This window comes from Rhipicephalus microplus, chromosome 10, assembly GCF_043290135.1.
Source record: "Rhipicephalus microplus isolate Deutch F79 chromosome 10, USDA_Rmic, whole genome shotgun sequence".
NCBI classification, from domain to species: Eukaryota; Metazoa; Arthropoda; class Arachnida; order Ixodida; family Ixodidae; genus Rhipicephalus; species Rhipicephalus microplus.
The window spans coordinates 63,966,007-63,990,686 of NC_134709.1; the positions used below are offsets into that span (position 1 = coordinate 63,966,007).

The following is a 24,680-nucleotide window of genomic DNA, read 5'->3' on the forward strand; positions in this document are numbered from 1 at the left end:
CCAGTGGGGACAGCAAAGGCCAACGCTGGCTGGGAGTCAATCCCAATTCTTTCTGGTTGTACGCAAACGTCCTTAAGTTTTGTCGTGGCCACCTTTAAGAACCTCCATAAGCAAATAGACAGCATCATCCTTTTCACAAAGCCAGTAAAACAAAGCTATTTCTCCACTTTGAACATACTTTAGGTGCGTCCAAATAGTGCTATCGACTGGGGATGTAGTACCATACTAGCTGCATTGCTTACTCTTAGCCTGTGAGACTGGCAATAATCGAATGTTCCATCCGTTTTTACGCTGGCCGAGGGCAGTAACAAATGAAATGTACAGGTTAGCAGTAGTCTACATAGTAAAGAGGAAAGAAAACAGGCACAAAGACTCAAAAAGAGAAGTTTCTTCCAGGGAAAAAAGACTCCGAAGTTCCCAATGCAGCCTTTCTCTCCCCTTCCCGTAGCATGCACCATGGCTGTTCTGTGCAGCCGAGTCTGCAACGGGGCCTCCCCACAGCAGGCTAACTGGCGGGCAGATTGTGTCCGAGGCCGAGCACTGCGACAAGGCCGAGGGCCACGGCGACCAACCAAGATGACAGGCCCGAGCAGGAGGCGGTGCCTTTCGAGTGCGCGTCCTTGCCCGCATCCCCGGCGTCCTTGTGACCATTGCCGCCATTGGAATGTTGCTGCGTGCAGAGACAAATAGTTCGTGCTTAAAAAGCTTCGCACCAGCTGTGACAACACAGAAACAGCAGTATATTGTAACCTCTTCGTTTACTACAGTGATCGTGTTGCCTATTAGCAGAACAAGTACTCCTGCCTAGCATTGGAATAAACCTTCCTGGTCACACCACGGTCACGCACGTAGCTCTCATCGCTCTTAAAAGCAACTTAATAATTCCACCACTCCACAAAAACACTGACCAAGAGCATAATCCAGCGAGACGCGAAGCTAGAGCCAAGGCCCTTCACAAGCGCTTCCCTCCTAATTCTCCCGCGGTATACGTAGACACGGCCTGATATGCAGATAATCCAGCTTTCACAATAGCCGATGTTGAAAGATTTCAAAAACTGTTCGCTAGTACGTCCATTCCAAATTTTACAGACTCCCTGGAAGCAGACAAGGCGGCAAATGCCTCAGCCATTCTTCACTCCTTATTTTCTCCAATTTTAAAATGCAATTCGCAATTTCGCGATTATGAAAATCTACTCTCCGGCTGCTAGAACTCTTCAATTATCTTCTCCGCCTGATCTCATCATCCTCCTGTGGGTCCCTGCGAACTGTGGACACCCAGACCACACGGCCGCTCACACCCAAGCCCGAAAACTCGTCAACCAGGCTCAAAGCGACCTGCCTTCGCTTCTAGGTGCCAGGGATCGGCTCCTCAGCTACGATGATGCCACGCTCTTTTACCAAAATTCCCGCCTAACGTATCCTCCACCACATAAAATTTTTTGAATTAGTGGCAAGGATTTGTGGTGAAGACTTCAAACGAACACAGTCGTGACTCCTTTCCTCCTCTCTCTTTTTACGCATGGCAGAACCTCTTCTCATTGCACCTTGTGCCCTAACGCCAGAGGATACTTCAATAACGTATTTCTGAGTTGCCCTAACAAACACAAGCCCCCGTGGCAAGAGTCAGAAGCCCAGAAGCGATGGGGGGGCTGCTCTGCGGAGCTCGCAGGTGCGATTCCACCTCCGGACAGTGAGCTGGGCTAGATGTGTCGCCGAAGCACACAAGTAGTGCCCGGCCACACAGAGCAGCCGAGGGGCCGTCGTCATGCTGCTTACACTTACACTTCCCAACCACCTCCCTCAAATGATTCTTTCATGAATCAATCAAGTTGCTTACGTACCTCTTCAATGCGACTGTTGCATCAGCTTCCACATTTGCATATTTTCGCTCTTGGTAAGCTTATTTGAAGCTTGCTACACTGAATACGACGTCCTTTGTGCCATCTTCTCAGCAGGCGGCTGCTTTTACTCGACCTTTCGCAGCCTGCCATGGAGAAAATGAATAACCATATTCCCAGGATTTAGGGACCTCTGTAGGTAGTGCCATTTCTAGGCGGCAGTAACGGTGTCCTGCGATAACTGAATGGGAAATAGGCCAAAAAATTGTATTTTTCTAAATGTGCGGGTTATCTAAAACGACTCCAATATATATACAGCAGAGACCTGCTTGAACATTTTCGTAAAATTTGAGTACCGCAGTACAAGTTATGTGGCTTTCTAAGGCAAGCACCGATCACTGGAAATACATGGGGCCTCATTGTGAAATACTGAACACTCCGGAAAGCCACATAGTTTGAAGCCCGACACTGTAAAAAAAAACAGTGTACTTCTGTTGCCTCTGCTGTTTAAAAAAATACTCAATCTCTGTTATTTAGAAGCGGGAGCCGTTTTTGACGAATGGTTTTTTTTCGTCGGATATTTTTTTCGCCTAGTTTCCACTCAGTTACGATACGCTGCTGCTGTCGCCAAAGATAGATGGCGCTCCGCGCAAGTTTCCTCATGTCCTGTTCATGAGCGCCGGCGAAGTAGCCACAAAACCTTCACCTGGCTGCGTGTTTCAGCAGCGGCGAGGCTACGAGCGAACGGCGTGGTGCGACGTCATGTGGTGTGACGTCACGACCGCCACACTTTCACTGCGGCAGCGCAACGCCACTGCGACGAGATGAATGACGCAGGGAGACATGACGTAGTAGAGCCATGTCTTCCTGTCACTTAATCTAATAACTATCATTTGGTTCCCTTGCGTTTTTTTAGAAAAGTTGCACTTAGCACTTTTCTATAACGAACCGCTTCGTACTCATAAAGCACGTGCTCTTCGAGACAATTTACCATTCAACACTACACGCTAAAGAATTAAAGGCTCGTGAAGTAGACGATGACTACTGTTTAGGGCAAAAGCGACTATCCATGAGTCACAAACTCCTTTGCCCCCTTATGTGTAGTGCTGCGAGTGCGAAAAATACGCGCTTCTGCAAAATACATGCCATGTACTCGCCTTGGGGATCGTTTGCTCCCCGGATTCTGCCTCGTAGAACATGGTGGCGTTTTCAACGACGGTCAACCTGCAAGAAAAAATAGTTAAATTAGAAAGAGCAGCTCTATGCCTGCTTATGTAAGAAACTGATACCACATCCCACACGCACGAAATAAAATGGCTGCGGCCCTGACAGAGTCGTAGGGGAGCGTACACATTAATAAACATACAACACGCCGGGTCACCGTAATCTGAATCGCTACCCGTCAAGATTGCGAAAAGTGTTTGATATCGTTCCACACTGTGTAGGTGGATGGCCAGTGTAGTTGACGGGCTCGAGGGTCGCTTATGCTCTCATCAGCATTTTTCATAGGCACGCTGCTGCTCGGGCCTTCTCACAACTCTGATGCTGCTGTGTGTAGCATGGTACTTTGAAACCAACTCATGGCCACCCTGAGGGCCCGGGAACGTCACTGGGACGTTCCGCTTCATGCCACTATTCTAGACAGAGCCATCTGGCTCAGCTAGCGGGATCAATTGCCTCTTCTCGCTTCTGCCACTTTAAGACCACAATAAAGCTCTTACTGTCACAATGCGTGGTCAACCCATATTCGCCACACGCAAACGCAGCCCCTACACTCGACTGACAGGCCGGAACACGTACACAAGGCGTACCATTCCGCTAAAAACCTGCTGATGTAATGCCTCCGAGATCGGCTCACCTTTGGGCGATCGTCAAAGTGCATTCATGACATCATCGTGTGACTTTACGATGACGTCACTGACGTTGGTCAATTTAGGCATCGTCATGACTTCCAACTGTATGATGTCAAGTGGCATCGCGGCTCACGCTCAAGGAGACGGGCATGCCATTTCTCTTTTTATATCGAAAGCAAATATATATCAACTGAAGCAAAACTGCGATTCCGCCTAGTTGGAACATACCTATCTTGGAATTTTCGCGCAAGCACAACACTGACATATATGAACATTGACAACAGGTTTTCGCCGCCGTCGCCGTCATGTTCCTCATAATGTCGAAATCGATAACATCCTCCCACGCATCCTGCGTTCCACGCGCCGGTAAAAAGCATACGAGCGCTGACACCGAAAGCGGCTGAACCGGAGATGAAACGAGTCGGCCCATCTCCATTGCACTGAGGGTGCACGCGATAACATCAACCCTCTAGCAAGGCCTGCCATCTATTGGCATTCAAGCGAAGAGGAAACGCTTTGCGCGTCTTGAGGTCCCATGAATGGATGCCAGGGGACGAAAAGGGTGGAGTGTGCCACTCAAGCAGCATCTGTGAACTTTGATTATAAGGGCGTGTTTGCCATCGCTTGCACGCGCGTATGGGTTCCTCAGTATGGGTTCCAGCAAACGGCTAGTACGCCCTTCTACATGGTGTGTTCTAACCACCTTGCGTTGAGACGACGGACAGCACAAAAACCACTTCTCCACCTGGAGGGGCCGTATTCTCTTACACCGGCGTTTTGTGGACTTATGCGAGATCGGATACAGAATAATACTCAGCTGATAGCGTTAGTTCGTATACCATTGCAAATAGTTGCCATCGCATTCATATACTTCGCCCTAGTGGTGAATCTTTTTGCCCGTGGATGGACACTGACACGCGTTCTGAAATCATGAAGCGGCGTCTTGTATAACTCCGATGAAATAATAAATGGTTATAAAAGCACAAACTTCTCCTGATATAAACCACCGCTTTGTTGTAAACATTCAAGTCATCTCGACCACACGCCGGTCTTGCCGCTCAGACGCACACCACAAAATGTATTTTTGCACAGAATGTCATTGATCCACCTTTCGTAACGGTCTGGTCGCCACGGCGGCGACTATTAGTTATGTATGCAGACTGCATGCATGATAGTAGAAAGTAAAAGTGAGGGTAAGGTCACGAGCGTGTATCCGGAACATCAATACCTCAGTCTGACTGCAAGTGGCATAGCAGGAATACTATTGCGTTTGATCAGCTCCTCTGTCTTAATTTCTTTCAGTGGCAAACAGTTGGTGAAGAAACTCTCTGGAGAGTACAGGACGGGAGATGTGGTGGAGCCGGAATCTTGTACATAAACCCCTAGCATAAACTAAATCTCGGAGGCGATAGTCAGAGCAGGTCCGGGGCCCCGAAGTTTCATGAAAAAAAAAACACGTTACGCTTGTGTTTGGTACAAACAGCTCCCGGAAGGCAAGCTCCAGCTTTAGCATTCGATTAGCGTTTGACTGACCTTCTGGTAGACGGCGATGTGAAAAAAATAGCTTACGAACGCCTATGTCGTGAAACACAAAGCTCGCCATCGGCTATGCTAACTGCTGCAGCATTTCTAGAAAAACAAAAGTGTTTTCCCTCACCCCCCTTTGATGGCTGACTTTATCCGAGACGGCTGCATAAGTACGCATTACTTAGCAGTTCACGCTTGGTGTGCGTAGGCTTACCGTTGCTCTGAACTGCCGAAATGCGTGGATTCGAAACGGGACCGAGAGGGAACACTAATGCACAAGTCAAGCGCGTTTCCTGTGCTTCACCATTCTCTGTTGTTGGTCGATTGAGCACTATCTGTTATTTGAAGTATTTTGGAGATATAGTTTTATAAACATTACATATGTACTACTTTGGTCCACCTTCATAAACATTACATATGCACTCCTAGAACACAGCCGTCACGTCAGGTTAAAGTCAATCGTAGTTCTGTGCCATCCGCTGAAGTTGGCTTATGTAGCAGTGTCCAGGGCTACCGTATTAGCGAGCACCAGCGCTTTATATCAGCCCATCAGTTCTGGTGTTGATAATGTTCATGTTTCAGTTGGCATCGTTGCGCAGGAGCAAACGACTAGTTATATAAAAACATCTGCTCCTGTTCAACATATGTCGCTGTGTGCAACATTTGTAAATAGATCGAGCGTCATTTCATAATGTTGTCGCATGTACAAGTTCCAGTTGGCGTCGTTGCGCAGGTGCAAGCGACTGGTTATGTCAACATCTGTCTCTGTTCAACATATGTCTCTGTGTGCAACATTTGCAAATAGACCGAGCGTCGTTTCATAACGCCGTCGCTCAATAGAAAGTTACGACACGCACGATGACCTTCCCACCATATGCTTTGCATAACGTCGATCCCCAAAGTACGTGGGACCTGCTTTTTTTTCTTTTCACTTCATCAGTTGAATTGGTTTTGCGAGGGCCTCTTTGAAAGCATGCCGTCCCACGTATATCATCGTACGCGGCGCATAACTTCACTGGGGACGGATGAAAAAGGAAGAAACCACAACCCCTTCATGTATCCTTCCCGAGTAAAGCGTTCAGCTGCCTGCAACGATGGATCAACCTACTAGCTCGATAAATATTGCCTGTTACCCACTTGTTGATATATTACTGGTGCGCTTACTTGAACTTCAGAGCACCTTCATAACCAGACATGGCTTTCCACATGACAGTGAAGGGCGGGGTCATGTCATCAGCCGGATCCTTGTTCACTACAGCGGCCTGGAAGTAGAGAAGACAGTGCTGGTTATTTGGCGTATATTCTTGCAAAGTTAACCATGGCACGTCCTACAGTGGTGGTAGGAGAACCTGCCTGCAAAGTATTGCCTTTGAATCGAGCGTGCTGTGGTAGGGATGCACACAGACAGCATTGGCCATATATTTGACAAATTATACTGATTAAGTATTTTGACCTCCTTTGCACACCTGTATTAAGACTTCGTTCTATGCTCTTCGGAAAGACCACCGAGAATTCGTTTCCCCGACAGACCACACACTCTTATCGAACTTGGTAATATAGAGCAATATGGCACCATACATAGGTGTGATACATGTGAGAGGGCTTAGCTTACAGCTCACGATATGTCCTTATTGTATGCTCCAGATGGCGGAGGAATTTCAGACATTACAGCAATTCTGCGGTACATGCACCACGTTAGATTCGAGGTATGTCCTGCAGCGCTTGGTTGTGGGCCCTGTAAATGGTTTGTGCGAACATCGCTAACACACACACTCACGCAATATGCTCATTGCAATGAAACATCTTTTTATTTCGATAACAATCATGGGGACAGTCTGAGCGAGCTTTTGCTGTCGCCGTTGCCGTAATCTCTCATATAAAGTCGAAATTGATAAGATTCCGAAGCACATAGCACGTACCACCCGCCGGTAATGTGCAAGCAAAGCGACGGCCCCATTCGAAGCAGTAATTAAACAAACTGGCCCATCTCCGTCGCTCTGGGGGCACATGAGATAAGACACCCCCCACCCCTCTATCTTAGACCGGATGTCGGATGCTTCGCATTCGCAAGAAGTGCTTCGCATTTAGGAGTCGCTCTTCTGTATAATCCAGCTGTCTTTAACGGCTTTGCATCGGGATGGTGTATGTAGCAGATTAGCAGTTTCCCATTTGCCTATATAGGGACGCGTGTTTTTTTTTTTTTCTAAATCCAGGTGTTGGTTAGGAGACGCGTGTTTTTTTTTTTTCTAAATCCAGGTGTTGGTTAGGAGTTCGCTTGTGTTGGCGCAGTAGTGTTCACCTGTGCTTAGACCACACTGGGGAGTGATGGTAAAAGCCTGGGGTCTGGTGCCAGGGCATTTCAAACCATCTAAAAGAGCGTTCGTTTACTATTCAATGGGTCGGCGAAATACAGAAATAGACCACTCACTCTTGGAGACAGTGAACGTCTTATTTAGTTGGTGCAAGGTAACGTTTATCCATTGCCCTCTTGAAACAAACTTGATTTCGCTGCATACTTGCGTTTGCGACTAGCTTGTAAAAAATGGTTTTCCACATATAGTAGCCATAAAGCGTTTACGGATCGCGAGGCAGAAGAAGAACTCGAACGTTTCCGTTGCCTTGAAAGACAGCCTTGAACTCAGATATGTGAGCTGTTTTCCATACACACTAACATTTTCCTAAATACAACAGTTCTAAATGTTTTGGTGCCAGCAGTAATCTCATTGGCAGTGATGGTCTTATATATATATATATATATATATATATATATATATATATATATATATATATATATATAATGTCTGTGGTACCGTGACCATCACAAATTTGAGATGGGAAATTTTTGCGTAAAACTCACAACTAACTTGTGTTAATTTTCCAGACATCCAGGAACACTCAATTCCTGAACATATTTGCAGGAACCGCGCTTCTGTTTGCTGTTTTCTCAAATAATATCAGTTTGTAATCAATTCAACTTCTCTTAGGCTAGGGAATGGATGCATGTAAGCGTAAGCAAGGAGGTTAATCAAAATGAATGCTCTGTCGGAATATTTCGCCACTCTAGAGCAAGAAACTTTTCAGGCAGCTATTGTCCATACTTCTACGCAATAAGGCAGCATTTTCGCTTGTTGTTGGTTTATATAAAATGCGTTTGTTTGACAAACAGATCAAAGAGAAATGATGCAGTTACCGGTGAATTTACTCAGATCAGTATTGGAGCTTGAGCTCACGAAATTTGTCAAAAATCGTAACCTTCCTACGGAAACCAGCAAAAAAAAAAACAGATTCTCTCAGCAATACCTGTCCGAAACAATTAGCCGTCTCAAACTCACTTGGAGTGGTAGGCAGTCACATCAAAATGAACTAACGTTTTATGGTACCCATGGTAAAAAGGCGGTAAGCTGGCTTCACTTGCGGTAGGTGATTTCCACTCCAGCATTTTTATAAAACGGCCGGCCTGTGCTATTCAGGTTTTAACCATTGCTACCGTTAGTCTATAGTCACTCGCTTACCCCTCTTCCGTTTGTCACCTCTACTTTTTTTCACAAAATTTGCTTTGCTAACAGCCATCTGTTTAACAAACTAATCTATAGGCCGAACTTATAATATCATTAGGTTCTAATAATCTTTTGTAATGTCTTGGGTTGATTCAATTCAGCAAGCATATCGACAGATATGACCATCTGGATAAAGCGAGACGTCAATCCAGTGCCCGGATTATGAGGAGGGTTAAGCATTCTAGCATATACGATCAGACAGTGTCTTGCGTTACGGGACATGACACACGCCAGCAATGAGAAGTGGGAAGACGTCATCAATAGTGCTGCACTGAATATTCAGTCAACTTCACTGAATATTCCGTCAACGGCCGTCCACAGAGCCCGTGAAACAGCGGAGAGGCATGGCCTCTTGAGTTCCGACACGGGAGCAGCCAGCGGTGAACCGAGGACTCTAGTGGATCCTTCCCGGCTTGTCTCTCATGACTACACTGAAGTTCTTCATCAAATTCAGTAGTGTTACTGAAGTTTGATTCCATGCACATCGCAGCATCGAAACCACCTGCCAAGAAACACTGTCGCCTTTGACGACCATACAATTTTAAAGCGACTTTAGCTAATACTGCATAATTAGGAGCCTGACAGCTTGTACACGTATTTTTTGAAGTTTATTGCTTGCTTTTACTTGTATTTTACTTTTGATAAATAGGCCTTCTAATGTCAATAAAGCCTGAAGCGTATCAATATAAGAAATGAAAGTTGTTGTGACCATTTTATAAGCGAAGTGCGAGAAGCAACTAGAAACGTGGTTCGAGCTATTTGCCACCGGAACGTAACTGACAACTTTCTGGCGCAAAGCGAAGTGAGAACAACGAACAAAGAACCCCGGAAAAAATTGGCCCCGTATCTGCACGTAATCTGCAAATGTCGTCGAAAGACGACAGTCTTGCGTGTGTAGAGACTGAACAAAACATTTATTTGATGTGCCGCGCAAGAAAATCGGGGAATGGTATTCCGGAGGCGCCGTGTTAGAGTGCCTCGAGCGTGCAGCGGGGGTGAACGAGCGCATCAAGTCACGTCACACGTGAGACATGAGCGCCATCTGGCCGTTCTTTTTGGAAAACAAAGCACGTGGCCCTGAGACGGCCGTGCGTGCCCGTCTCAGAGGTGACAAGGTGTAGAACGCAAGGCGACGGGTAGGTGCCACCACCGTCTCGTCTTAGCAAAGCGTTGGAAGCACTCCTCGTTCCGTGCAAGCGTTGCTTGGTCCACGCAGCGTGACAAACGCTATGGTCCTTAAAATTACTTATGTATGCCTGTTCTAGTAAAAGACGAACATGCAGAATATATATGTGTTGTTTAAGCTCACGACACCATCGTTCGCGCGGCGACGGCACGTCGCGTTGTTCGTGATTGACTCCTGGCATCCCAGGCCCACAAAAAGCGCCATTACGACAGTCACCACCGCGACGTGGGTTCAATCCCTGGCTCCCTGGTCTTGCTCTGGCCGCCTTCGCGTCACGTTGGCTTGAGTGAAAAGTCAAGCTCTACGTCACGTACACTGTGACAGTACGTGTTGGTGGTAGTGTCGACTTGAGTAGAGGACGCTTCTAGATATCGACGAGGTTGAAGTATCTCGGGCTCAGAACCGATTGTGTTACACTTGCCTACGACGTCTGCAACTGCAACTTCAACTCTACACGTATCGATCTATATATATATATACATATATATATATATATATATATATATATTGCCCTGCTTAGTATGAACTATCAAGAAATTTGAATGCCATGTATACTTTCACACCCTCTACAATAAAATTACGAGGAGCAAAGTTATGTTTGTAGAAACCACTTTTATCCAGCGTTTCAAGCTTAATTACTTTTCAGCACGCTACCGTGTACCGGATAACATGAAAAATATTAAAATGATGTTTCCTTGATACGCTTTTGAGATAAAAAAACTATGAGCGTCTATTTTCAAGTGTCTAAAAAATAATCGTCAAGCATTTCGGCTGAGAAAACGCGAAAGTGCAAAAAACGCACGGGATATTATCGGCATGGAACCACCCGACATAAAGTTACAGTAATCTTCTTTTTTTTTCTTGTCCCATTTTCATTTCACGCTGGTATGCTTGCTAAGTTGTTTGAGAAAGTATTCCGCAGGTTATCCGCTGTGACTCACCATTTTCATCGCACCGCAATCCATGAGCATGGCTTTTGCGTCGGGAGCGAGCATGAACGACCCTTTTGGCATAGTCTCTTTCCCCTGTTCCATGGCCACGATGCGGAAATACTTGAACATACTCCCGATAACCGTCACTGCGAAAAGCCAAAGGAGAGATAAAGCAGACAAGAATTTTAACCATCTCGAATACCTTGTATGTTATCCCGCACTGGGGAAATGGGTGGAAGAAGAGGCGGAGGAAAATAAAACGGAAGGACCGGGTGGGTGGGATGGAAGTGTTTGAAAGATGAAGGAATGGGAAGAAAGAGAGATATATAGAGAAATAGAGAGGGCGCAGCACATTAGCACTCTCAAAAACGCTCACGCTGCACACGCACATACACTCACATGCATGAAAAAACACGCGCAAACACTCACAGCATGCATGCTGTGTGTTTGTGCGCATGTGTCATTGGTATGACAACAGGTGAGGAACGATTCCCGCGCAAGCGCATTGCAAAGTCGTCTGTCCAATGGTCCAAGGACCTTAAACCAATCCAAATTCAAAGACGAGAGAACCATTTTCTTCTCTCTTTCCTCATACAAGTGCTGCACGTTTTTGCCACTTCTGGTTCTCTGACTACACCCCAGGTTACTTTCCTTACGCGCCGCCTTTCACCTTCAATGCTGCCATTGTTGGGCGCAGCTGCTGTCAATTGGTACGGGTGGTTCGTAGTCGCAGACTTGGTTTTCATTCCCGCTGGCAACGCCTTGCAGTCGGTGAACTTTAAATCATCAGCTCCTGAGGCAAGGGCCAGAGCAGTAAGCAGGATCAGTCCACGTACTGCCATCCTGCTGCGTTCAGAGTCCCTGCAAAACGCTGACGGGGAAAAAATTAGATAGGAGGGAAATTATTCGTAAATAGACACTAAAGAGGAACAATGACTTGGCTTAGTAAATAAAAGTGAACAATTAGGCCAGATGGCTCAGACTACTTTAGATTGGTTTGGCTTATAATGACAAGCTGCACTCAGAAAACTCGAATGCCACGAGTTCTACTGCCACAGGTTCATTATTAGCGGAGAAAATCAAGGTTGAAGTCTCATTATATTTACAACAGCGCAACAAAGGACAAGAGATGAGAAGAACACAGACGAGCAATGAATTTGAAATCATTTCCGAAATATAGCAGAATATAAAGGGGAAAATGCGCTTCAACAAAAAAAAATGGCCGCATATCCACGGAGTGAATGATGGAGTGTGGGGCGAAGAATTCGTCCGTCCATTTGTTCTTGCTTCCGTCCGTCCATGCGTCCGACAGTGTGACCGTCCATCCGTCCATCAGCCCATCCGTGCGTGCGTCTGTTCGTGCGTCTGTCCCTGCGTTCGTCCATGCAGCCGCCCCTGCGTCCGTTCATGCGTCCATCCATGCATCTGTCTATGTGTCCGTTCGTCCATCTATTCAACACTCCAAGTACCACCATCTCGCATCTTTTCATCATATATTCCCCATATAGAAGCACCGCCATCCAGTGGACATTCCAAGGACTAAACGAGAGGTGGCACACGCACACTTTCTTACGGCTTGCGCTTCGGGTCCACTTCCCACCTTTAACCACCTCGAGTTCATGGTATATACTAGTTCACTGTATTCATGACACTGCGGCCGAACGCTCGCTAAACCTTTCGAAAACCAAGGAGGTTACGCCCAGCAAGCATGACGTAGCAAACTTTTTCAGTCAGATAGTGCTCAATGTACAAGCCAATGGCTGCTAATGGGAAATGAGAGGCGGAGAATTCGGCTTTTATTTTCTTACGGCTTGCGCTTCGTATCTACTTCCCATTTTTAACAACCTCGAGTTCATTCATGGTATATACAAGTTCATTGTATTCATGGCACTGCGGCTCAACGCTCGCTAAACATTTCTAAAGCTAAGGAGGTTACACCCAGCGAGTATAACGTAGCAACCCTTTCTTGTCAGATAGTGCTCAATGTACATGCCAATGGCTGCTAATGGTGATCGCAGCCTGCGCGTTAACTAAAGGCCGAATGCTCCTGTCTCTCATTCGCTATTAGCAGCCATTGACATGTACATTGAGCACTATTTTTTATTGTTCAACAACGCACAGAAGAAGTCTCTCACCGGCACCACCTTGGAGGTCAAAATGTTATACTTGTTACATACTACGGGGGACGAACGGGTGCCGCTATAAGGAGCTTTGCCCCTAAAATTGCAAACCAATATTTGAAAAAAAAACTAAAAAGAAGAATTACCCTACGTCACTTACAGCGGTCATGCGTGCGGGAAAATCGCACTTTTTTCCGTCGAAGCGATGGACGGCATGCTCACACAGGTATTTCCAAGTCTACCGAAAACCGCCAGGGGGCTCGAAGTAGTGCAGACGCGCTCGCTTCGCGCTCTGGATTCTCATGCTTTTTAGTGGTGTTTCCCGTCTGCAACCACTCGAAAACGTTACTATCAGCTTCAAGAAGTTCCGAGGAACGCCTGGGCACCACTCATGAGGATTTCTTGCCACTTGGAGGTGCCAAAGAACTTCAGAAAGCTCGTCACCACTAGGACGCTCACCAAACGCTGACCTGGGGAGCCGCCGGCAGCTGCACCGACGCTGGGGACGCCCGCGTCGGAGCTTCATCCAGCTATGGCTCTCAACGCGGCGACCGACCAACAATACCACCTCCTAGACCAGGATGGTACAGCAGACGACCAAATGGATCAACTCCAGGGCGACCACGATACGGTGAGCCGAGACGCTATCGGCGCTCAATCGCATTCAGAAGAGGACGCTAGCTGGCAGGCAGCGAAATCCACCAAAAAACGCAAGCAAGAGGCACTGGAGCGGAGGCGCGGCAGCGCAGGGCTCCAGGACCAAGTTAAGACAGGCACGCCAACATTCAAGAAATCGCTAAAGCTACCGCCGTTGCCGAAGGACGATTACAAGATCGTCATTCTTCCAAACCAGGGCCTCCCGCTAAGAAACATTCTGACTACTACGCTTGCGCAAGCAATCATCGAGGCATGCCAAGCTGGCATCAGAGATGATCATTTCATCCTCAGAATCAACCCAGGGTCAAACATAGCAATTCTGTCGACCAAATATGAGGAAGTGGCGGACAAAGTGCGTCTGATACGCGCCCTTGTGCTTAACGGCAGGGCTCACGCTGTCCGTGCCTACGCCGCAAATGGAGACGATACTCTGAGAGGGGTGATTCACGGCGTACCGATGAACACCTCAACCGAAACTCTCATGGCGCACCTACGTGTCAGAACGCACGGTGTGGAGATCATCACTGCCAGAATGATAGGCACAACGAAAAGCGCAGCCATTACATTTTTCGGTCCAACGCTACCTCGTACCGTCTACTATTACGGGGGTGAACTCCGCTGCTACCCCTTCCGACCTACGATTCAAGTCTGCAAGGTCTGCTGAGAGAAAGGACACCGCGCGGACGTTTGCCCGCATCCGGATCGCCCCATTTGCCGGCTGTGTGGACTGACTAATCCAACGGATGGACATCCGTGTTCTATTATATGCGCCTCATGCGGGGAGGCTCACCCCACAGGAGATACAACTTGCAAAAAAAGACTTAAGCCGCCCAAACCTAAACAGCCGCAAGTACAAGCAGACCACAGTGATAAGCTTCAACAGGGCACTAGCAACGACCCACCGAGGACCAAGAATCTTCGCTGGTTCTCCTCCGAAGAGGAAGAAAATGCCTACAAGTCAGCCGATGACAAGCACAGTTCCCGGTCGCGTTCACGGTCTCCGGGCAGAAAGCCGCACTCGCCATCCAAGAAGAGCGCGCCAGCACCGACTCAGCAGAACCTCCACCGCAGTCCTCCAGGGGGGGGGGGGGGGCAAAGACAACGGCGGGAATCAAGGATGCACCCAACAGGCATCATCGCTTCCGGTAAGCTGGGTGGAAGCCGTGGCTCCCAAGTCTGCATGTACTCCCCCAATCACACAAAACGTACACTATCAAGCAGTAATCGCTGAAAACAAACAGCTTAAGCAACGCCTTGACAAATACGAGAACAAAATAATGTGGCTCGAAAAACAGCTGGCCCAATTAATGGGAACCACCCCGAAAACTACAGTCCAGGCCTCTCAAAATCTAACTAGCCACCCAAGCGAAAAGCTACGGGACAATGGACACATCCAACCGCAATCGACACCACCATGAGATCCTGTAGCCAATATAGGAACAGAACAAACAGCGACAAACCTCACTTTACAACAACAACTGCAGCTAATGCAACAGCACATACTGCAGCAAACAGAAGCTCAAATGAAACAGTTCTTTGTCGAATTTCATGACCTGAAGCGATACGTTCATGAAAGCCTCGACAAAGAAACGAAGCGTCGACGTAAGCAGAGCCAACCGCAGTCCCAGGAGTCCGACGCCAAAAGCATGCTTACCTCGGACGCTGAAAGCACACCCACCTCCTCGCACCATGGCAATTAACCGATGCATAGCAAACGAGAATCTCACTATATGGTCCTGTAACTGTCGTTCCCTGCACAACAAGCATGCTACACTCACTCTATACATAAAGGCGGTGCTGGTTCCTCCTGACGTAATCTGCTTGCAAGAGGTGGGAGCCAGGCCTAAAACAGTTTCTGGCTACAAACTGTACATGGATCCAAATACACCTAAGATTGCGACACTCGTCCGGAAAGAATTGGCAGCTACATGCATAACGGCACCGAACGAAGAGACGCAACACCTTATCGTAACGCTCTGGCCAGCGAAGAAAGGACGCCCGAGGCAGGTTATATGTAACATATACAGTCCCCCACAAGAAAGAAAAGCAGAATTCAGAAATATCTTCCACTATTTGAACAACAAGCTTCAACCACGCGACCGCTTGATCATCACTGGGGACTTCAACGCTTGGCACACCACATGGGGTTATAGCGCAGACAGACCCAAAGGTACGCGACTTTTAGAAGCGATACAGCGCTACGACTACACACTCCTCACGACACCGGGCATATCGACTCGTATAGGAAACAGTGTCAACAGGGACACCACTCCCGACCTTACCGTAACCAACAATGCCGCGATCATGCGCTGGAGTGTGCTGGACGACAATCTGGGCAGCGATCACAATATTGTGCAAATAACATATGAAACAGCTCGACTGCGACGCCTGCTCGAAAAAGCCAGACTGACTAACTGGACTAAATATAGAGCGCAACAGGAAGTAGACGGGCCCAAGCCAACAACTATAGCCCAATGGACACCGTACATTAAGGGTCTCTATGACAAGAACACCAAGATATATCAAACTACCGACGCACCTGCCATTGACACCCACTTGACACATCTTTGGGAAGCTCGTCTTTGGGAAGCTCACGAAACGGTGGCGCCGACAAAAGCTAAATAAGAAACTCAGACTCCGTATAGCGAAAATCACGGAGGAAGTAAACGCATACTCAAAGGAACTTTACAACAACAACTGGCGCACCTTCTACGATTCCTTAAAAGGCACATTAAGCACGAAAAAGACGTGGAACAACCTACGGAGTCTTTTGGATTCCTCTGCAACAAGAACCGAAACAAACGCTACCCTTCAACGGCTAGCTGGGGAATTTCAAGGTGATCCGGATCAGTTAATAGAAGAGCTGAAACAACGCTACACAGGAGAACGCAAGCGAAACGTTAGCCCAACACCCAGTCAAGAATACAATGGAGAACCCAACACTGAGCTCGACGCCCCCATAACCTTTGCGGAGGTTTATGCAGCGGCTCAAAGCTTCAAAAGAAATACAGCGCCCGGATTGGATGGCATTACAAATGCCATGGTACGGAACTTCAGCGATGAAGCATTACAAGCCATCACAGACCACTTTAATCAGGAAGTCTGGACACCGAGTGGAAAGATACCTGCAGAATGGACACTGGAACAGGTTGTACTCATACCTAAACCAGGCAAACGGCGAAGCCTTGATCAGCTACGACCAATTTCTTTAACGTCATGCATTGGCAAGCTCTTCGAAAAAGTTATACTCACTCGCCTTGACCAATACACAGAAGAACGGGGCTTCATCCAACATCTATGTACGGATTTAGGCGAGGAGTGTCTACCCAGGATATCTTCTTACTGCTAAAAGAGGAAGTGCTTAACCCAGCGCCAGGTAGTCTCAACAATCTACTCGTTGCACTCGACATCGAAAAAGCATTTGATAATATTGCGCACTCTACCATACCAGACGGTCTTGCAGCCATAGTATGCGGACAACGCATATTCAACTATGCCTCTGATTTTCTTGGAAATCGCAAGGCGCAGATTGGCATAGCTGGTACCAAATCATCACCATACGACCTCCCACTGAAAGGCACACCTCAGGGCTCCATCTTGTCTCCATTTTTATTCAATATCGGCCTCCGGAAAATAGTCCTCCAGCTGGAGACTGTACCAAACCTGGGCTGTGCCTTTTACGCGGATGATATTACGCTATGGGCAACAAAGGGCTCCTATGGAGAACGACAAGATGTACTGCAAACCGCTATAGACATAATTCAAGGCTACCTCACTGCTGCAGGCATGTCGTGCGCACCTAGCAAATCAGAATATTTGCAAATAAGACCCCCACGCACTCGGTCCAACCGTGCACCCGCGCTGCAGCTAGAAATTGCCGGACAGATCATCAACAGGACCCCAGTAGCTCAAATATTAGGCATGCACGTGCAAGAAAACAGCGTAGAGACTGCAATAGGCAAACTCAAACACACCGTAAAGAGTATTGCATCCCTTATAGCTAGAATTGCGCGAAGTAATGATGGGATGACAGAGGCCGACACGGTACGCCTTGTACATGCCTTCGTTTTCAGCCGAGTCACGTTCGCTCTTCCCTTTCAATCAACACGCAAGCCCGAAATAGAGCAGATTGACAGACTCATCAGAATTGCGTACAAAGCAGCATTGCGACTTCCGAACAGCACAAGCACAGAAAAACTCATGGGACTCGGCATGCATAATACGTGTGAAGAATTGGCCGCCGCCACGCTAATCGCACAGAGAGAACGACTCACCACTACGCTCCAGGGAAGAACACTGCTACAGAGGCTGGGATACCCTCTCACCCCTCAATACTGTGGCGATGAGACAGTCATTGTACCCAAGCAAATACGTGATCAAATAATCGTGGAACCAGTTCCAAAAAACATGCACCCGCTCTACAACAAAAAGCGCCGTCAAGCGCGAGCACGAAAACTCCTGCAGAGAAGTAGGGATCCAGACGCTTACTTTACCGACGTCAGTCTTTATCCCGCGCCACCACAAGGCTCCAGAAAACAAGCACATGCATTGGCAGTGACTAACCAAAGCAAAGTCGTGGCTTGCGCGTCCCTACGCACCAGATCAAGTGCCACCGCAGAGGCAGCAGCCATAGCCTTGGCAATCAGAGAAGCCGAAAGAAGGGGGCGCTCAGCGTATATTTTGACAGACTCACAAGCTGCATGTCGCTTATACCTTAGAGGCACACTTCCAAGGTGCGTGACGGATATTTTGGGGTCCATGTTGATGGAGGCACATGGCGTCACTTGGTACCCAGGGCATGACGGCCTGGGGGGGAACGAGGAGGCAAGCTGCGTAGCTCGCGGACTTACTGGCCGAGACGCAGGACTCTCGTCAGGACACCTCACAGGGCATCATGAAGAGCAAAGTGTAACAAGCAGGCAGATATTGGAAAACCAACGCCTTACAAGCCGCACGTACGCCCCTCCACATCCGAACTTAAGCAGCCAACAAGCCCGGGATTGGCGCCGCCTCCAAACGAACGCATACCCCCACATATCAAAACTACACGCAATTTTTTCACAGATATACACAACAGGGGTATGCCCATGGTGTAGTAACCACACAGCCACACTTACACACATAACCTACCAATGTACCGAGCGGCCAGCCAATGCGGTATCTAGGTTGGTGCGCTCACTACAAACACTCACAACGTGGTCTTGGGAGGCACGGCTTTCCGGGCTGGCACTGGGGAGCCAACTGGTGACCCTAGACCAGGCCCGGCGAGCCGCTGTGGCCAGTGGGGCTCTACAAGAGGGCTCCACCCGGGATTAGTCACGTAATTTTAATTCTTCAATAAAGTTTATTCTCTCTCTCTCTCCAAAGTCTACCAATTTCTGCTGTCTCAAATACCTCGCGCGTTAGTTGGGAACCTGATGACCCCACCACTCGTGAATGCAAAGCCCTATTCAAAAGGTGCCGAGTGTTTCAACGCTACGTTAGGCGCACGTCAGGTTCACTGCGCGTGATCCGGCAAGTCGACAGTGTAGCGAGTGGCGGTCGCGGCATGCGCTGCAGGCGAACAGACGAGCGGCAGCTGCGGATGCTGCGGTGAGAACGCGGCAGGGGAGGGAGAAATTGACGTCAGTCCACACTGTGAGAGGAGCACTGCGCAGCTGTGGCGTGACCTACTTTGCACCGCTTCGATATCTGCGGCAAGGAGACGCGTTACGGCGTGTTCGTGTGGAGGTGCGTACTTACGGCGTTATACACGTGAGTCAAATAGCTGTTCGTCATCTGAAAACTGTACGACCTTCCCAAAGGGAACTCCGATGCGTTGCAACGCAGCAGTGGTGCACACGTCGTTGACATTGTTGACGACGGCGACCAAAGAAGAAGACGAGGAGCAGCTGCTCGATTACGGCGACATCCTCGCGTGGTACAGGGAGCAACGGCGTGGCTTCCCGCCTCCGCACAGGGATCTTACCCGGTGGGAGGCGGTGAGGTTGCGCCAGCTCCAAACCGAGACTGTGCTGACCCCATCGCTAGCGCGACACGTGTGCCCCGAACTCTACGTGAGTGAAATGTGCAGTGTGTGCGCGAGCGCGAGAGCCACCCTGGCTCACATACTCTGGGGATGTGACGCAGACAGCGCGGACGGTCCGGTGTTACCGCCGCAAGTAGAACAGCGTGTGGGGTCTACGGACCCAGAAGACCAGCGAAGGGCCGTCCGGCAGCTCGAGGTCGCACTGGCGCTGCAAAGGCGAAAGGGGGACACCCTCAGTAACCCGAGCGGCGACGGGGCACGAAGGCCTTGAGGTCTAGGCCCGCGTGACATTAGGACTTCTAGTGTAACGTGAGATAGGGTGAACCCCACGCCCTGCGCGGCCGGAGGGAATCCCGCATGCTGGAACCCAATAAAGTTTATTCTCTCTCTCTCTTGACATTGTTGAAACGGGCGATGATACAGGTACTGGGAAACTGCTTGAAGCAAAACTCTGTGTAGCGTTTACTCGAGTAAGCATTTCTTTGAAACGCCAAGACACGGGAGTCAGTTTGTGTTTTGTGTAAGTTTCATTAAAGCGTTTGGCTTCGCAGTCGTCGTTTTTTCAGAATGCACACGGGCACTGGAACAGAGCTGGCACGCATTTTACAATTATTGCCACGGCCTTGTGTTCGGTGAAGTACACGCTGAAAGATTCCTGCAGACATTCGACGCCGAAGTTAGCAAAGACCAGATTGATGCACGTTCCCCTTATCGTCGTGAATATTTAGCGGCGGTAGCCGCAGGTGTTTCGGGTGAACGAACGAGGCGGCATGTACGTGCGCTGCGGCGAGCGTGGGGAAGGTGAGGGAGAGAGTGACGTCTGCGCGCGAAGCTAGGTGAGCGTGACGTCACCGCGGAGCTGGGGTGTGACTTACTTGGCACCACTCCAACACCTGCGGCGAGGAGAACGCGCTGCGGCGCGTTCGTATGGACGCACTAACGTACAGCGTTACACGCGTGAATCAAAGAACTGCTTTACATCTGAAATAGCTCTGCGTTACTTGGCTGTCATGGAGGTATGCTGAATGTAGCTCGGCGTTCTCCATTTATTTTCGCCCAGCGAAAATTCACGGCCAGCCAACCACGTAGACACGACGCGCGTTGTGTTTCTCTCTAGTCGAGCAGTCGCACTCAATACTCTAACATGCCGCAAGTAGGCCGCCTCAGCTCAAGTCCTGCGTCCATTCAGTGACGGCACTCCTGGCTGTCCCACTAGTGGCTTTCTCAGATTTCACTCTCGCCATTAACTACTACAGGTGCCACAGGTATCTTTTAGCACACGGGATCACCAATCATCGGTCATGGAGGTCAGCTGTTCGAGATGTATCGTAAGTTTCCACGTGGGTGCGTTCAAGTTAAACGGTACCATAGCTGTGACACCAATAGAGTCATTCTACAAGTTTTCTTGAATCATTGCACAGTAAACATTCAAATAGTTCTATGAGTTAACGTTTCACTTTCGTGTTATACCTATTCTTATGATGGAGGGATGAACCATATTTTCTTAAAATGAAAGTGTTTTATGTCTGGGTTTACCATGGCTTCTCGGACAACGTCACGGGTTTGACGTTGTAAAATATATGCCAACAGATTGCAAAGAAAATAATGAGAAAAAAAGTTTGGTCTCGGGGTATCGAATCAGCAACCTCTATATCCACCGTGCGTGGTGCTAATTACTGAACCACGGAACGCCCGTTGCGAGACTTAACAGCTAACAATTTATTTACACCCTGTACTGTTTGGCGGTCCTCTGAGCTGCGCCATTTCAGCACGTTTTCGTTATCAGTAGCGCGATGGCACGATCAGTTCACGTTGGGTGAGCTCTAAGGGTCATGGCCTCTTTTATGCCTCTCACCTTTCAATGAGCACCGCTTCCACGGAATCGGGTCTCTCCTGCGTGCGCGCTTACGAGACTCGTGATTCGGGAGAGCACGGATGTCACTTCGATCGCTGCCACGGCCGCGTTTACGAAAGGAGCGCGCTGCTCACAAACGAAGAAATAAGGATCGTGACTGCTGTTTGCACTTGTTCTTCTTGTCCATACTTGTGCGTTCATTTGTTTCATGTTTCTGTTTAAGCAGTGCACTTTAATTTGTCGATCTGTGACAGTTCTTATTCTGCGCTCATCCTGTGTATGCTTATTTCGTGCGCGTTTTGTGCTTGAGGTGCGCGCTGCAAGTTTTTGGCTAATTGCCGTTATTCGCTTGACTGCATTTTGTTGCTGTAGCATTCATTTCTTTTTGTTGTGGTGAACCAATGCACAATAATCGCTCAACTATATCTAGGAAGACCCGTTTTCCTTTCGTGTTACACCGATTCGTAGAATGAGGGATCAGCTACACGTTCTTTTTTTTTCTCATTTCGTGTGATAGCGGCTACGGACACCGGTGGCGGCAGCTGCGGACAACTAGGGCGCTCTTGTTGCGATCTCATGAGAGTTTTCGCTGTAGAAAAGTTCCGAAGCATGTTTCACTGCCTAACCCTTGAAGGTGAATGCCTACTCGCACATGATAGTGCAATAAACCATTACAATCTTGTACCACACATTGCAAGGCCTAACGAGCTGCATTTCGATAGACGTTCTTAGTCGATCACGTCGTTTCTTCCTATTGTTGCTTCCGTTAACAGCAGCGTTGGGCCGCTCTTTTGTTGCTATAACCTGTTCTTCAACATGCCCCCGCGATTTATGCGTGAGCAGCAGAGCACCGTAACTACTACACCAACGAGGCGGTCCAGCTAATTTCCCGCGAATATACATTGATCGAAAGCTTCTTTGCTCCTGACGTCCCGTAAAGAATGCCGACTTCGAGAACTGTATAAGAGGCGGGGGATCTCTGAAGAGACCAATGTGCTTATTTTTCGTTTTCTGTATTTTCAGAGGTTATATAAGGGCCCTTTAAGAGATTTGGGCGCAGTTTTCTAGCTATGCCTTCTGCTCTATTTTATGCTATTGCCACGGTCTACGGAAAAAGCCACTTTTACATGTTAACTGTGTGGGAGAATCCTCTCGCAAACCACTGACGAGAATGAAGCCTCGGAGAGACACTATCACCGGAAAAGCCTAGGCATATCAATTGTCCATCAGCGTGAAACCATCGCGACAAAGCTGATTAAACAATGTAAGATTCAAAATGCACATACAGTACATACAGCGTAGAGTCCACTGTTAAGGGAACACTTCAATGGGCATATCTTATGATGATGGGTCCTTATTTGGTAGTGGATGCGGAAAACACTGTCCGTGTGCCAAAGGTGATACAATGAAGATGGCTGAAAGACTAGCCGTGGAAGCTGCGACAACTTAGAATAAACTGGATCTTTATTATTTCAACATACAATTTCCCAAATGCTCAGGCGTGGCACTCTAACACAGACAACAGCCATGCATTTGAGCTATTAAGATTGTGACAACAGAAGCGTCCCCAACAGTAGTCCTACGCTAATCTATGGCACTTTTCTTCCCCAAGAGAGCCAAATGAGGGCATGCCCTACACGCGTAAATGTTCCCGTTCACAGTGGATGCGTCTGTACAAACTGAAGAGGTAAACCAAGGGAAGTTTGTAGAATACATATACGCTGAAATGCTCCTTCACTGAACGCTCCACCATAACAGAATAAGGCGGGCATTGCACACTCATTCGTCTCCTCTGTTTGCGTGCACGCTGTTAGGCTTCACTGCAAATGTTTCAGTATGAATCTGTACCGAATAGCCCACCTTTCAACCATTCTGCTTTGTCCTGTTGACTCGATAGCACATGGATCACGCATTGTCATTGGGGTTGTTGGGGCAACCGATACCCAAACTGCCACGTGGCACTCTGCATAGACCTCAAGGGTGTCTGCATGGTCCTTTGCTAAAACAGCCGGGCTTAGAGATAAGCGTACGGAACCTCTCGAAGTGGGGTAATGTCATGACTGGATCTGACCGCGAGGAGCCGCCGCTGCAGGCATTAACGCACTAATAGCCTCCATTGAAGACGTTTGACTTCATTCAGTACGCTTCCGCAACTTTCAATCCAGATACTACTCGAGAAATTGGCTTAAGTACATTAATCAATACATCAACCAAACGCAGCGATTATTTAGCAACACTTGGGGGGCAGGAGGCGCTATGCTGTCCACTGCTAACGGAGTTGGAAATTGACGGGGCGATGCCTCCATGAGAAAGGCGAAACAGTCCCAGCGCTCTAGCGCACGCTCAGGGTGTACGAAGTCACAACAGCTAAATTCCTCTGCCAAGGTTATGACGCGGCGGCCCTTGGCAAGGGATGCACCTAGTGCAAGTCTGGGAGTTAACAGCAAGCAAAAGGTTACCGCGCTCACCGAGGGTACGTTGCTCTCCACGGAGCCGATCGAGGTTCAGCCGAACGCACGAGACTCGCGATCCACGCGCCACAAGCTGCACCGGTCAACTTTAACTTCCTCACTCTGCAGGGGCCCGCGCGATTGCTGATGCTGATGACCTTAGACGGATGGCGCTCACCCACAGAGGGAGATGGGCCAAGAACCGGGCGGCAGGATACTTAAATGAAACTAAAATGAAATTAAAGCCAATCAGAAAAATTAGTTTAGAGATAATACTGCCAATAAACAAAAAATGTTTGCTGAGCAAGTGGTCAAACCATCTCTTGTTCCTGACAGACATCGCTACGAATTATAAAATAAGGATCTGAAAAGGTTAGGGTTCACTAGCACGGTAATTTTTTAGTTGCATAGATGTAGTCAAACACAGTGGAGCATATATCCCTGTGGCAGTAACCAAATGAAGTGCCGCCAAGTGATAAAAGTACTGGTAGATTTACTTGTATTCCGAGCTTTTGTAATGGGGCTACTAATTATCTTTTTCTCTAATAAGAGTAATGACGACAAATAAAAAAAATGTTCCATTCTTTCAATTTCGTTGTGAAAAATTCACAGCGGTGACGCTCTGAGTCGAGTTTTGTTAAGGTAATAATGTAGTTGTGGTACTGTACAGCGCAATT

General features: G+C 48.2%; 1 protein-coding gene across 1 annotated transcript; it reads right to left on the reverse strand.

The window, feature by feature from the left end:
- Positions 1–368: 368 nt before the first annotated feature.
- LOC119180967 (uncharacterized) lies at positions 369–11,799 on the reverse strand. The gene is made up of 5 exons (XM_037432120.2): positions 11,564–11,799; positions 10,903–11,039; positions 6,383–6,480; positions 2,996–3,062; positions 369–670 (listed from the first exon to the last, which is right to left on the reverse strand). Exons 1-5 carry the CDS (start codon positions 11,733–11,735, stop codon positions 506–508), a joined length of 639 nt encoding a protein of 212 aa, XP_037288017.2. The 5' UTR covers positions 11,736–11,799; the 3' UTR covers positions 369–505.
- Between the last annotated feature and the right edge of the window lie 12,881 nt (positions 11,800–24,680).